The 15,061-nt window shown below is 38.4% G+C and overlaps 2 protein-coding genes across 2 annotated transcripts in view; one reads left to right on the top strand and one right to left on the bottom strand.

Moving 5' to 3' along the window:
* Positions 1–4,445, bottom strand: part of rnft2 (ring finger protein, transmembrane 2) — a 15,943-nt gene extending 11,498 nt beyond the window's left edge. The window contains 6 exon segments of the mRNA XM_046035372.1: positions 561–714; positions 1,055–1,155; positions 2,342–2,418; positions 2,528–3,039; positions 3,398–3,475; positions 4,345–4,445. Coding sequence (XP_045891328.1) covers positions 561–714; positions 1,055–1,155; positions 2,342–2,418; positions 2,528–3,039; positions 3,398–3,475; positions 4,345–4,445 — 1,023 coding nt within the window.
* A 201-nt stretch (positions 4,446–4,646) lies between these two features.
* Positions 4,647–6,565, top strand: spring1 (SREBF pathway regulator in golgi 1). Its single transcript, XM_046034130.1, has 5 exons — positions 4,647–4,655; positions 5,132–5,288; positions 5,399–5,550; positions 5,783–5,896; positions 6,482–6,565. Exons 1-5 carry the CDS (start codon positions 4,647–4,649, stop codon positions 6,563–6,565), a joined length of 516 nt encoding a protein of 171 aa, XP_045890086.1.
* Positions 6,566–15,061: the final 8,496 nt, after the last annotated feature.

The raw sequence follows: 15,061 nt of genomic DNA, 5'->3' as shown, positions 1-15,061 counted from the left end.
GTTACAGTCACATGAGATAACCTCATTTAGTTTGAATGAAATATGCAGTTGTAATATGAAGCTGATCCTCATTTGGTCTTTTTTTTTTTTTTTGCTGTCTGCTGATCAAACCTTTGACATGAATATGTTGGGCAAAAGCAGCACATTTATTGTAGTTTGGACAAGCACCAAATGCATATAATTAGGGCTTTAATTTATAACCCTCTTTATTATGAACTGAATATAACAATTATTATTTAAATTGTTTGTCATCTTTAAAATGTCTATAAAATCAGACTTTCACAGAGCACAAGGTATTATCTTGGACTCTGTATTTTGTTACTGTTACAACAGTCCAAAACTCAAAGAAATTCTCTTTACAGTGATATAAAACAGCTAACAGCGCAAATCTCAATCATTTTAGCACTACATATTATTACATTATAACTGTATGTTAAGATCATTAAATGCACGGTTTTATTTTATAATTGTCATTTATGGATACAGTGTAAGTGTGTCCCATGAAATAGTTAATAAAAGTCACATTTTCCAGGTCAGAGGAATGAATGTGGATTTCTTACCCTGGATTTGAAGGCCAGGAGAATCTTGGGCAAAAAGAGGACAAAGCATTTCAGGCCAATGGTAAAGTACTTAAGGACAAAGTCATTGATGCCCACTGCCCAGATCAGATCAAAGAAGTCTAAGCTGTTGAGGTTGGGCTTGGAGAAAATGAGGCTAGAAGAAAAAGAAAACAACATGTAGATGACTTATTATAGGGAGCTCTGGTGTTTTCACTCGGGATGGTAGAATGACAAATAAAAGCATGGCGAATGTTTAACATAATGTTAAGAAAGTCTGTGGAAACAAAACAATGACAAAAAAAACCCACAACAAATACTCACAGGACAAGACCAGACAAGAACAGGAACAATTCCTAAAAGGAAATGAAAGTAAAAATAAAACACAACATAAAATGATTGGAAAAAAAACTGAATATATAAAGAAAATCCAAAAACATATGATGGCAGGCAAAGAAACACAGCGAGGGTAAAACAAATACCTGCTTGTACACTACCTGTTGTGCAGCTCTTCATGACTAAATGTGTAGTAGATATATGCTATATTCCCTGCAAGGAACATGACGATCCACAGAGCAACAAATACAGAGCGTTCCTCCTGGTAACATGAAAGAGACAGAGCTATTTTAGCAACATAACAGCAACATTTCTTAACATCTAAAATTTTAATTCGACACTGATTTTTGCAACAATGGCGCTTCTTGTTAGAATGTCTGTCACATAATTAGTCCATCTGTATGTGAGCTTGTGCGTTCGTGTCCACAACGCATTGCTTGGCATGCTTTGGGGCGTTTAATATTTCCACTAACACAGATCATCGAGTAGTTTTTGTTGCATTGTCATTTCTGACTAATTGATTTTTACTATCTGCTTCCTGCTCACCCCTAAGCTAGATGAGTAAGACAGACAGCTCTCTAGGATGAGTGAAAGGCGTTTAAGGCAGCGAGTAATTGACCAAATAAGGGGAATAAAAGCTTCACGCAGAATGGCAAGAGTTTTGTTTAGTATTCATGACTAACACAAAACCGTCAGACTACGTGAAGAAAGACTTCCTGTGTCAAAGTGAAAAGTTGTATATTGTAGCTATAAAGAAAGTGGCTCACAGAAAACGTTAACACAAATATATACTAATGCACCACTTTTTCGGCAGGTTCAGATGAGCAAGATTTTAGTGATGATATTTGATTATAGAATAGAACAGAACAACTAGAGTAGTATTACTAGTATTTAACCATTTAAATAACTTAAAAGAATAAGGCTGGTGATACTGTACATTTGGTCTACCTATTGTATGAAAAGACCAGCACTGTAGTTTATTTTGAGTCAATCCAACGTACACCGTCCCGCTGCTGTAAATACTCACTATAGCACACCAAATGTGTGTTAATCCACAGCTGAAAATAGTCCCCAACAAAGGCACTATTTACTCCTGTTTGTGTAACGTTTGATAAAGACAATAGTGCCCAGCAGTTTTTGGATATTTCCTTTACCAAAAGGAGACTGTACTTGCAACACATTTATTTACATTTACATCTTCAGTAAGAATGAATGGCCTTCGGGTTGAGAGCCACAGACAGGGATTTGTTGGATTTGTTGATAGGTAAAACATCAAATAACACCAGCCGTATTCTTTCATATAAGCATGTGTAAAAGCTCAGCCTGAATTTGATCTAACACCAAAGGCATTACTATCTGACGCTGGGAAAAATCAAATATTGTCACTGTCTTTAAAAACCTGTATTAGCACAGCAGTTAATATATACTGTAGTGGGGTTTTTTTTTACCCGTAATGACACTTGGTGCCTCAACGTGGAATTGGCATAGGCGAATGTGCAGGCCATTCCCACACACACAGCAATACCTGCAGAAGAGAGATCCAACATCATCACTAAACGAGATATTATGCTGTTAAAGAGTCTTTGTTGAAAAACAGTGTGCTATTCGCACTATTACGCCAAAAGCTGGTGTACCTAGCTTATGCTGAAAGCAGACTTTAGCTAGCAGAATGAGGATGAAAGGGAAGCCCCTCTGCAGCCATGTGACTACTGACTTCAGCTCAGACAGGGCTGGGGCCGGAGTGGACGGATCTTCCTGGGCCTCCTCCCTGGAGCTGTGCCTCTCAGACGCAGCTGCTGTAGTGGCCTGCTGGAGCAGAGAGGAGGTCCTGTGCTGCAGGGGCTGGTGGTGGAAGTGGTGGTGGTGGTGGTGGTGCTGGGGCGGTCGAGGCCCAAAAGGTCCACCATCCGTGCGGTGGGGGCCCGCTTCTTCTCTGGACGATGCAGTCATCTGGATAAAAACTTCAGGGGGAGACCCCAGGACTAAGCCGGCTGCCTGGAATTGGGCAGAGGAGACAGAGCCGGAGGGGACACCCACCAGGCCAGAAAAGATCTGCTGGGGTGAAGCGTGTGAGTCGGGCTTCAGGCAGTCAAATACACCACCCTCATCTAGGCTGCTCTCTGATCCCAGAGTTTGGCTTCGGCTCCTGAGTGGGAAAAAAGAGGGAGGATGCAAAAAGAAAAAATGTGCATGGTAGGTGTTGATATGTCATGTTAGGGGATCTGTATATTCTACATGATTATGTCTCTGTATGGGTAGGCTGGTTTCTTTAGAGACATACCTCTGCCATATCTTACTTCTATACAGTTGTAAATGAGAGCACTGAGCTATATTGTGTCAACATGTCTACAAGTATGTGGACACCCTAACATTTGCCCCATAAATAACTGTTGGTCATGTCATTTTAAAACCATGGGCATTGCTCTGCACATCTCTAGTAGTGTATGAAGACAATACACAAACAAAGGGCTTTCAACAGCAGCTCTGAGAGCTATTCTTCCCACCTGTCAGAGGGCATGCCATCCGTGTTGCTGCTGTGTCTCCTCTGCATGGCATACCGCTCATCACCACCTGGTCCAGCCCTGCAAATGCAAATGAACATCAACAGTGTCTGACTGACAGAGATGCCGCCTTACACAGTTTACATATTAACCTATTCTACCTTGTGTGTGTTTCATGGGTTGGACAGTAAGCTGCATAACAATGTAGACGACCTTACTTGAATTAGTTCAGTGAATTGCCCTTCAGCCTTTGTCATATTTAGTGTCAGGTTAGCTAGGTTGATGTTGCAGCAGAAGATGTTCCGACGGTCCAGCTCGAAAAACTTCCTGTATGACGTTACGTAGTGCCCCTATCTACCAATCAGTGTCCTCCTTTCCACCACACCACATCCGTGTTGGAAATTTGTTTTGTTCGTGCTGGACGTCAGATTTAGCTGGATAGATATTTCACAGTTGCTTCTTGTTAAACTTAACGTTAATGTCTGACAATATAGCTTCGTTTTCTTTTATTTATGAAGAAACCGTGTCACGAGACTGCGTCATAGTATATTAGTTTTTCTTTAATCATCAGTGTCTGTCTAAGACAGAAAGCTAATGCTAACTTCGGCTAGCTAGCAGGTTAACAAAGCAGGCTTTTTATGGCCAAACACTGTTAGCTTGCGTGCCCTACCAGGTAACTGTCAGACCATGATTCTTATTGACAGCCACTGCCCGATTAGCGCAATTTTAATGTTAACCTTGCAACATGGGTTAGCTAAGTAATTGCTGCCGTTTTGGCTCTGAAAATAAAACAGTTACAGTTAACGTTATTCATCACATTTGATGTCTAATAAAGCTAGCTAACGTCAGTTTACAGAGCCAGTTTTGCTTGGTTTTACAGTTTTTGAGTCAGTCATCATCACGTAGGCACAAATTACGAATACGTCAGTCAGGGATTTGATGTTTAGGACTGTCAGCGGCGTCTCCCCCAAGAAAACCATGCTATGATGGTGCTACGGCGGTTACTGAGAAAGCGCTGGGTGCTGGGAGTAGTCTTCGGACTGTCTCTCATCTACTTTCTCACCAGCACACTTAAACAGGTAGAGACTTTCACACTGCACTAAAAAGCAGATGGGGGTATCTTCTGCACCAGGGGTGGGCTATCTGGAGAAGGTCATTGGTATTATGTCATTTTTGTATAGCTAACGTTACCTTCATAGAAATGGTAGCAAAAGCTCTAGTTTTCCATTGCAGGGCTGAATATTAAGCTGAAATGTGGCAGGTATTAAATGTCCAGGTAGATGAACAGTCTTAATTTTTGATCAGATAGATCCTGATTTTATGTCTTTGAGTAATGATTGTTTTTCATGATTTGTCACTGTTTTCTGATAAATAATATTTTAGTTACTTGTTTTAGAATTTTCTGCATTTTTGCTTAAAAAACGATTAACAGATTGTCTAAATTATTGCAGATATGTGTTTTTTCTCCATGGACTTATCAGTTAACAGTATAATCAGCTCTGCTTAATTTGACTAAACTCTGAATTTTGCTACTTTTAGACTACTTAGAGTACTTATTTAGGCAGAGGTCTTGTACAGCTGCTGTGTTAAGAAAACATGTAAGAACTATTTTGTTCCTATTTGGTGCCTTATAAAAAAAAAAACGTTACTACTGTATTTTCTGAATTTTATATAATCATAGTGTCTGACCTTTTTCTGAACTTTGATCTTTGACCTTCTCCTGTGTGAATTTTGCAGGAGGAGCGGACCATGCGGGACCGCACACTCTTAGAGGTTAGAGATTCAGACCATCGCATCACCTGGAAAGTCCGTTTCAACCTGGGCAACAGCAGCAGACCGATCACTCAGTGCAGAAACTCCATCCAGGGCAGGACGTTGCTCACAGACGAACTCGGTGAGTAATGCAGCCTCACCGCCATACTGTGATAATAACACAACAGCCCCACAAGACTGTTTTGTTGCCTTTAATCAATGTATATGCCTATCTGTGTTAATGTTTTACAGGTTATGTCTGCGAGAGAAAAGACTTGCTGGTTAACGGCTGCTGTAATGTCAATGCTCCCAGCAGCAGACAGTACATTTGTAAAAGCTGCCTAGCTAATGGCTGCTGTAGCATCTATGAGTATTGCGTGTCTTGCTGCCTCCAGCCTGATAAGGTAATCAGTCACATCAAGGATGTTCAGGGCCTTGGGTTATTACTCATCAAAAAATGCATCAGAAAGTGTCCACATGCTGCATCTTGCGAGATTGAAATACGATATGTCTCAAAGTAGAGGATTGATTTTGCATTTTATACATAGCAGTGACCACGAGGGATAGAAAAAGATTGAAATCTGCACTTGTGCATTTTACACATGCTGCCCCACTTATCTGTGTCCTCTTACTCAGCAACCTCTCCTTGAACGCTTCCTGAATCGCGCAGCTGAAGGTTTCCAGAATCTATTCACTGCTGTGGAGGATCATTTTGAGCTGTGCCTGGCAAAGTGTAGGACCTCTTCACAAGTAGGTTATGAGATAGATACAAATTTAAACTCTTAAAGACCACACTTCTAACTTTCTAAATACAGAATTACAAATACAAAAAAGTATTCGTTCTATTGTTGTAGTCATTTTGAAACCGAGCATGATTAGTGAAAATGGATGTTTCACAGACTCAACCACACCTTCCACCTATTTCTTGACTATAGTAGATATTTTACGCAGTTGTAAAATCTTTAGACTGTAGAAGATATGCACAACCTTTTTGTAATGCATCACTGACTTTACAATTGTCTGGCCAGAAATTGACAACAGCAAGTTTTATTTCATACATGGATTCTAATGGAGATACAAATATATGTTCCCTCTCCCTAATTTAAATTGCTCACATAACTCATGAATGTTTGTTATTGTCATTCCTAGTGTACCTTTCAAAAATCCCCCTCCCCTGTAATATCCTGTTGTTTTAGGAAAGAAAAACTTCACACTGCTTTTCATTTTCATTGTAGTGAATTTGTAAATTCAGCAGCAACATTTTACTTTTGTGTTCTAACAAAAATACTTATAATAATTGATAAACTTGTTTATTTTTTTTTCCCTTTCATGCAGAGTGTTCAACATGAGAACACCTACCGAAACCCTCAAGCAAAGTACTGCTACGGAGAGAGTCCCCCAGAGCTCCTTCCTGTATGAGCATTTGACGTACCTCTCGGGTTTTAGGAAGGAACAGCAGTGGGCCAATAAAAAACGTGCCCTGTTTGGATACTTATGGGAGCTTGGAGAAGAGACTCTATTCAAATGAACTTCTGGACAATTTTGTATTATAGTAGCAAAGTAATGGATACATCCAAGACCAACCTCAAAATGGACAAATGCTATATGTGATTTGATTATTTACACTTCATAAGTGCATAGAACGCTTCATACATTCATCCATGATGATCATCAGGTCTACATAGCAGGCAGCTCATCCATCAGAATCTGCTTCATACCAGTTCATAAAATAGGCTTACACTAACAGCTGTTTGATGTTTTGTTGAATATTTTTAAAACAACAAAGAATGTGTCATTACTTCTGTGTATAGTGCATGCATATGAAACTGCTATTTAATAAAAGTGAGTGAAATTAAATGGGTTATGGTTTATGCTGTTCATGAATAGTGACATTCAGAATTTCTTAAATAGTGCCTTTGATATGTTTATGAACTTGTGTTACAGGTGTAAAAGGCAGTTAAACCCCACTGTTTGTGTGTAGATCCAAAACAAGGGTGATAGGCCTGCTAAATGTTTTAAAGCTACAAAAATTAAGCTTGTTAAAGAAAAGTTAATGTACCAGAGAATAGCACTGTCAAGTGAGCGTGAAATCACCAGGCATTTTCTTTTTTTAAACAAAATGAACATTATATTAATTAAAAAAGTGCACAAACAAGGTACAGTCAAATCATTCAAAAAGCTTTGAAAACTGAAAGAAAGACAGGACAAGCTTGTGTAGGAAAATATGTAAAATTGGGATTATTTTCTACATTGTGTAGACTTAATTTGAAGCACATTCAGACCCGAAACACTAGAACTTCAATTGAATATTAATTGATCACTTAATTTGTGGAGGAAAAGGCCCACATTAATCTTTGTTACAGTGTTGTTGTTCTCCAGCATTGCTTTGATGGGAGTTTGACAGACTTATCTGCCATACTGTGCACTGTCCATCTGTCCACAAATTTCACCATGGTATACAGTGATTGGAGTCCAACCTGGTGGCTCTCTGACGGTGATACTTATCAGCTTCTCATTCTACCTCAGGCAACGTAGCCTGCTCACAAGGGATAGATGGCCAGAGCAAAATAATTAATCATTGTGAAGGCTGAGAAAACAAACTGTCGTAATTAAGAAATATATTAGAGCCCCTTTTCATTTGCCTCTTTGGCAAGTTGATTAATTACTGTCGCATGGGAACGGGGTCAGTTGTTGAAAAGTATCAGTTGTTTTTTACAAAGCCATTTCTGATATAGCGTTTAGTGAAATAGTTTGACATTTTGGGAAATACACTTGCAAACTTGCCAAGAGTTTGATGAGAAGGTCGATCCCACTCCTGACTGTAAAGTAAATATGAAGCCACAGCTAGCAACTGGTCATCTTAGCTACCAGCCATCTGACACGTCATTTGTTTAATCCCCACAAAAACAAATGTGGAAAATGCCAAATTATAGTGTTAACAGGAGTTTCTTGCTGGACTTAAGCAAACACGATGGAATGTGTAAGATGTGCTGGAAGGAAGATTCTGTTTTTTTGGATGGAGCCTGGATAGCTGCCAGTCTTAATGCTAAACTAAGCTGGTATTGATCTTCTCGTCTAACTGTCAGCAAGACAGCAAAAAAAATGTCACACTTCTTCTATAAACAGTTATTTTATCAAGTTGCGTTATACATAAAATAAAATACAAAATGTTTTGGAAAATTACATTAAATCAGTCCGTACAATCCAAAATAAATGTGAAAATGGTTTTATATAAGCATTAACACATCTTGGATAAATAAAAGCTGCCGTAATCATGTTTGCATCAAAAACTGAGATCAACTTACGTTAAAAAATTACAAAAGCTTTCCACTCCCCTCAAAATACTTCTTAGATGTTTCCTTAGTAGCTATATGTTTTATCTTATTTTTCCCGTTGATCTTTGAATTTTGGACCTTAATGAGCTTACTCTCCAGCCAGCCCAGATATTCCTTGGCTGTCTTCAACAGAGTGTGACTCCACTGCTTCCTCTCAAACGCATATATGGGCATTTCTGGTGGGGATGGTTTCAGGGAGCATTCCCACTTGAAAGTTTCCTTCACACACGCTGCGAGCATGTTGACCATGGAGATGGTGTCCCTGAGCTTCTTGTGAAGTGAGACATCTTTGGGATTCAGGTTCTTCCTCTGATCCTCAAGGACTTCCTCTAGGCCTTGTGCCATGAAGAGGAGGCCACACTGAACTTTTGACCCATCGAGGGGAGAATTCTGGTGGACCTGGAGCTCAGGGAAGCCAGGTGGCCATGTGCCAAGGTGCTTCCCATTAGCTTCTTCCTGTAACAGAAGACAGTGAATTTAATTGGAAGAATTGTCTCTGCAGGGTCACACAAGATATCTCAGCATGGAGTTGCACCACACCCACGCAACAAATGTGTCTGTCGATTTATGGAAAGATGGGGTTTCAAAAGTTAACATAAATGCTTACTGGTGCATGTCAATGTACTGGTGTCACCAAGACAAAAGGCACAGAGCACTGACTAAAGACACATTATCTTGCCAGACAAAGGTGCATCCCACACACTGATGTTAGAAGCTCATGTAATTTAATATTCATATTATACAGTTGTATGAAATACATGCTTATGCTCTGGCAGCTATGTCTTTCAATCTTTCAGACACCCACAAATGAGCTCATCCAACTTTATTATAAATTATGTAAGAAAGTATTTATGTACTCAAGAATTGTAGGAAGTACAATTTTGAGATTCATTTTATGTTTCATAAAATATTCCATTTCCAGAAAATGTTTACTTAACTGATTTACATGTACTACATTTTTATAGTACCAGTTACTTTTCAGACTAATGCATGTTATATAATATCATCACAGCATTATGTTAAAGAGATGCATTTAAATTTTAAGCTTGTTGGATAGTTTAATCTGCATCTCTTTCACATAGAAAGTCTATAACACATACGAGGTTAAGATTCCTCCACCAACTATAACATGAAAATGCTGCTTAATGCATAATGCATACTTGTACTTTTGATACCTAAATACATTTTTATTGATAATACTGTTGTTGTAATTTTGTTGAAAAGTTAAGAACATATGCATGTACTGAACATTGTTTTTTTACATTGGGATATTGCTACTTTTGCACATGCAAAAGATCTAAAAAAACAAAAAACAAACAAAACCTTTCACCTCTGCCTGTATGTCTTTACAGTGATTATCATTCTGCTACAGAAACTGAAAATGTCCCAGCTTGCGGCAGAAATTCCAGTGTGATGAAGACTGTGGTCATGACACATACACCTGTTTCAGACATACTGTCGAGACACACAGTATTACTTTACTTTACTTACAAAATCTGTCAAGCTCTCTTTAACTCGACTTCTGGTGAGGGCTGCCAGATCTCTGGGACTGCATGGAACACTAGCAGCATGTTTCTTTGGTACATGTCCTGCATCTAAGCTTTGCGTCAGAATCACAACACAGGCGCATACCACTTTCAGAAACCCTGCAAATGCACAATCACAACTTTTTAAATCCATCACATGAATTTGAAAGTTTGAAAGAATCGAAAGAAACACTGATTAATGAATGAAGAAGGTGAGTTACATGGCATACTGTACCTGCTCTGTATTTCATTCTGACTTTGTTCAAGTTTTCAAATAAAACCGGGTCTGACTCCTATAGTAATGCAATCACAATTGCACACGTTCATTTTTATAATTGCACAGCTCTCAAAGGAGGCGTGTGAAAGAGGTGCTGAAGATTAACATCCCCTATCTCTAACGTAGCCATATCCTTTGATGAAAAAAGTAAAGTGGCAAACCAATCAAGATTGGGATTGTTTAACAGGTCACCATCTTGCACAGCGCTCATTTTCACTTCCACCTGTAATGCTGCAAATGATTGAAGATGAAGTATAAGATTTTAACGGCAGATATGTTGGAAGTTTAACTCATTTCCAGTGCAAAAACATAAACTTTCTCCTAATCAAGTGGGTTAAGTATCTGATCCTACAGAACTTTGGGAAATTATTGTGGTTTGGCTGCGGATCTTCCGTTGCAGACTGAAAACTCAGCTGTTTAGACTGCACTTTGGGCCATAATATAAAATAAAAACCCTTTCTTTTTCTCTTTGTTTCTAAATGTAGCACTTAAAGCAGTTCAGCTTATTCCATGAAGTTAATGTACTTGCATGATTCTTGTATCCACGTGGTTGAAATGCACTCCCACAGTGAAATTGTGTTTTGCCATAAGCAACACCGAAGTTAAACAACCTTCTCACTTTTACATCATTTCTAATGAAATACATACTCTGACAAAAATACATAAATTATTTTATATAGTGTACGTCAGTTGTTTATCACTACTTTTGTAATGACATATTTATGTTATGATTGATTCATTCCATCTCTGAGCAACATCACGCAATACTTCCTGTGCGTAGATGTGACGCTAACCACAACCCGGCAATATCCTTTCGTGTCAACCTGGTTCAGTCCAGTTTAAACCTCTAACTACATTTTCTAACTCTACGTGACTGGTTTTGATTTGCTTGGTATTACAGTGGGTAAGACCGATAATGAGTGGTCCAGTCCTTGGCGTTAACGTTGAATAAAAGTCACATTTTTGTCTTTTTAGCAAAACAAATAAAAAGCAAACTGAAACAGAATATTAAAGACTCTGAATTGCTTTATTAGGAACAAATAATTACAGTCCCAAAATACAGACTAACAGAGGCCGAGGTTATGTTTTTTATATTCTTGATACAAATATATACATACTGAACATACATATGCCTTAATTTGTGTAAATGTAAACTGCTTGTAATGTAAAATGCTTTCTACTGTTGCCACCTCATATAAAGAGCAAAAGAAACTGTGTGCCATTGGAAAACTATAAAGAAGATCCAAGGTCAACTGGACTTGGCTGAAGATACTTGAAGACATTTCGCCTCTCATCCAAGATGCTTCTTCAGTTCTAGAAGAACTGAGTTCAGTTAAAAAAGATGTTGAAGAAGCAGAGTGGCATGGGTAAGTTTTAAAAAAGTACGGTTTCATAATAAAAAAGCAAAAATTAACTTTACAAAAATAACTTAATAAATAATTATAAATACAGAATCTAAATAAAATATAAAAAGAACAACAAATCTCACCCTCTCCTTTCAAGCTCTCCCTCAAAACACATTTTCATGCGCATTGAGTGCAAGGGAAGAGAGCGCCCAGATAGGAAGTTAGGTAGGCTTTACCTTTTCCTATCATGTATGTTGGGAATACTGCTTTTAGATAAGTGATATAGATACAGTGTATAACAAGTATTGACATCGGGCGAAAGGCGGGGTACACGCAATAGTGACCTTCTAGCTGTGAGGTGACAGTGCCAACCACTGCCCCACGCGCCACCCCTCTTAATAAAGATAATATTAAATATTAATAATATGATACATAGCAGTCTGCTGAACATAGCTTTAATTCACATTCATGTTTAAAACAAATAAATATCCATAAATAAAATTGATATAAGTATGTACATTTAAAGATACCTGAAATTTCAAAGTGTACCCTGCAAAGCAAGGCAGTTCTTTCCAGTTATTTCCAGTGGGTTGAATGGCTGTACTCTCATGGGCCAAATGGTGCACACACTTACCCAGGGCTTGGGAACAAACACCTTAAGCAGAAAGTACCAGAGTGCGAGGATTTCAGGTCATCAGGGTAATTTTCACAGACTTCTCAATTGTGCCCCATTAAAACAGTTGAATCTCTGCTGTCTGTTACGTTTAACATTCCTCCTTAAGTACCAGCAGCACTTGCGTAAGCCAGTCCTTCAGTGTGCTTATGACACTCCACCCATATACTTTTTTTGCATAGTTATGATCGTGGGATGGCTGTAGCGGGGCTGGCGGTGTCGGCAAAGGCTTTTCTGGGTCAGTGTTTTTAAGAATTGTCTCTATTTTAAATAAATGGTTGGAGAGGGAGTATTTGACGCGAGCCAGGTACTCTGTAACAGATTTTGCGTTTTTCCATGTTTCATTGTGATATTCTTCAACCTTTGAAATATGAATGGAAAAAAGCATATTCTTGACATAGATGTCCTGTAGCTTCTGGTAAGTGTTGATACCAGATATTGTGGAATCAGGGACATCGTCCAGAACAGAATCACTGATGGGTCCATGAAACTTTCTCTGTAAGAAAGAAAGGGTCTTAAATTAATTCACCATAATCTAAAGGTTTATCTTACTCAGTTCTTTAAAATCAAACAGCAATATTGGCAACAATGTGTGTGGCTGTAAGTGGTAGCTGAAGGGGATGTTTTCTGTTGGAGTCAGTACAGCAGATCAGTTTTAAATATTACAAGGAAAAATATAACAAGATGGTGCAGCCACAGCCAGCTGTTAAATGTTGCAGGTGCCAGGCTGCACACCTCCAACTCTTAAGTATAGTAACCAACTTCTTTTTACTGCACCATGCTGTTATGTGGAAAACTACTCACACAGTGCGCAGCATAAAATCAGATAGCAGTTGCATTTATTACGGACTGACTTCGTTATTAAGACAATGCAAGTTTGTTTGGCTGCACTCTAAACAAATACACCAGTTGCTCATTTTATATTCCTGACAAAGCAGCTGCCCAAGGAGTTTTTGCTGTGTAAAAAAACTGCACTTGCTCTTACCTCAGTAACTACAGATGACACTACAGTATGTCAACCACAAACAAAATCTTGAGGATTGTAACATTAAAGTTTAGTGCAGCTTTAAACTGTCTTTGTCTGTGGGCAGAAAGTATGTATAAAGAGACTTTTATTGTCATAAATTGTCATAAATTTTATTGTCTCAAATAATCAGAGCACCATGAGTAAGCAGGATGGTCTGGTGATGTTGGGCTACAGTGTGAAACATATCAGCGATGGAGTTACAAAAGCCCATGATGCCTCATTTACACTCCAAGGCAGCAGGACAGAATGAAATTCTAAAAAACATAGTCTGCAAATAAACTCTTATGTCATAAATTTCGAACCAACAGTTGTGCAAGGTCACAGAGATCAAAAATTAGTTTTCATCAAGTGACTAAGTGGTTCTGGACAGCAGCTACAAAACCTGCACTTGGCAGAAATATAGCTGGATTGTTGTGCATTATTACAGCACACGATGCAACAAGTAGTGCTGGAAATATATCATACCTGGGAAAAATGACAACATGACAGAATCACTGGGTGGTACTTACATATTCACTCAGTAGCTGATTTGCTTCATGTTTCAATACTTCTGTAAGCGACTTGGTGCTCTCTAAGTCACAGCTGGTCTGAGTTGGAGCAGGAAACACTAGCCTCCACTGGACTTCCAGAAGCATCAAGACAAGTACTAAGAAAAGATCATGTGGACACAGGTGACTCAAAATATAACACAGAATATAAAATAAAATTAAGAATGGATTTCTCTTTCTCTCTGAATAGTCTGGAAAAGGAAGCAGACATTAGTTCGTTTTCGGGGGCCTCAAGTCAATAATGTTGGGAACCTGTGCTTCAGATAAAGGGAGAGCGCTTAAAGCACCAATCAGATGTAAACTTGTTTTTTCCAACAAGATTCTGCAAACATGCTTCTTTTATGAGTGTTGCTTGTTTGTTTTTGCTCTTTGGAAATGGAAAATCGTTTATTACTGGGGGAGTATTTCCATGTACAAGGCTTAGATTCCTTTAAAATTAAGACAGGCCTAGTTAACTTCTAGTATCAAGAGTATGCCAGAAGATGTACAAGAAAACATTAAGACATTGGGGAGGATCAGTCCCCCCTGGTAATATTTAGGGCAGCACATTCACACCACTACAACAAAAAACAGCACACTCTGGCACATGTATGTCTGTACAAAAGCTTGCTTGTAACATAATACATATAAAAAAACAAAAACAGATTTGTCATTATATAAGGTATTACTTATTGGACATTTAACAGAAGTGGCTTAATACTTAACTGCATTATTAAATAAATCAAATAACAATGTTTTTGTAAAATGTTACGAATGTACTATTAAATATTATAAAGATATTTACCATGGTAGCTCAGAGGTCCATTGAGTTTATAATCCATATTGACAGTAGTAAGTGATTTGCTTAATGCTCAGCGGTTAAACAAGCCACGTGAAAACAGCAAGGTATAACTTTGTAAAATTCTTTTTCACTGGCAAACTGGCCTATATATACACTGTATTTGAATGCTCTACAGCGTCATCTACACCCACCCATACTGACACAAGGAATGACAAAATTCCATGATGACATTTTTTTAAAATACACTCGTGTTATGTGTGCCACACTTAGGTGTGACTTTAATGGTTCATGCACTCAGATAATATGTTTTAGACAGGGTTTAGGTTTACAAATACCTAACACCGCCTGAAATACAGACAGACAGAGGTTGTTCACCTTATAGAGTGTAAAAAACATCACTTA

This window comes from Micropterus dolomieu, linkage group LG21, assembly GCF_021292245.1.
Source record: "Micropterus dolomieu isolate WLL.071019.BEF.003 ecotype Adirondacks linkage group LG21, ASM2129224v1, whole genome shotgun sequence".
Taxonomy (NCBI): Eukaryota; Metazoa; Chordata; class Actinopteri; order Centrarchiformes; family Centrarchidae; genus Micropterus; species Micropterus dolomieu.
This window is presented reverse-complemented; position numbering and strand designations above follow the sequence as displayed.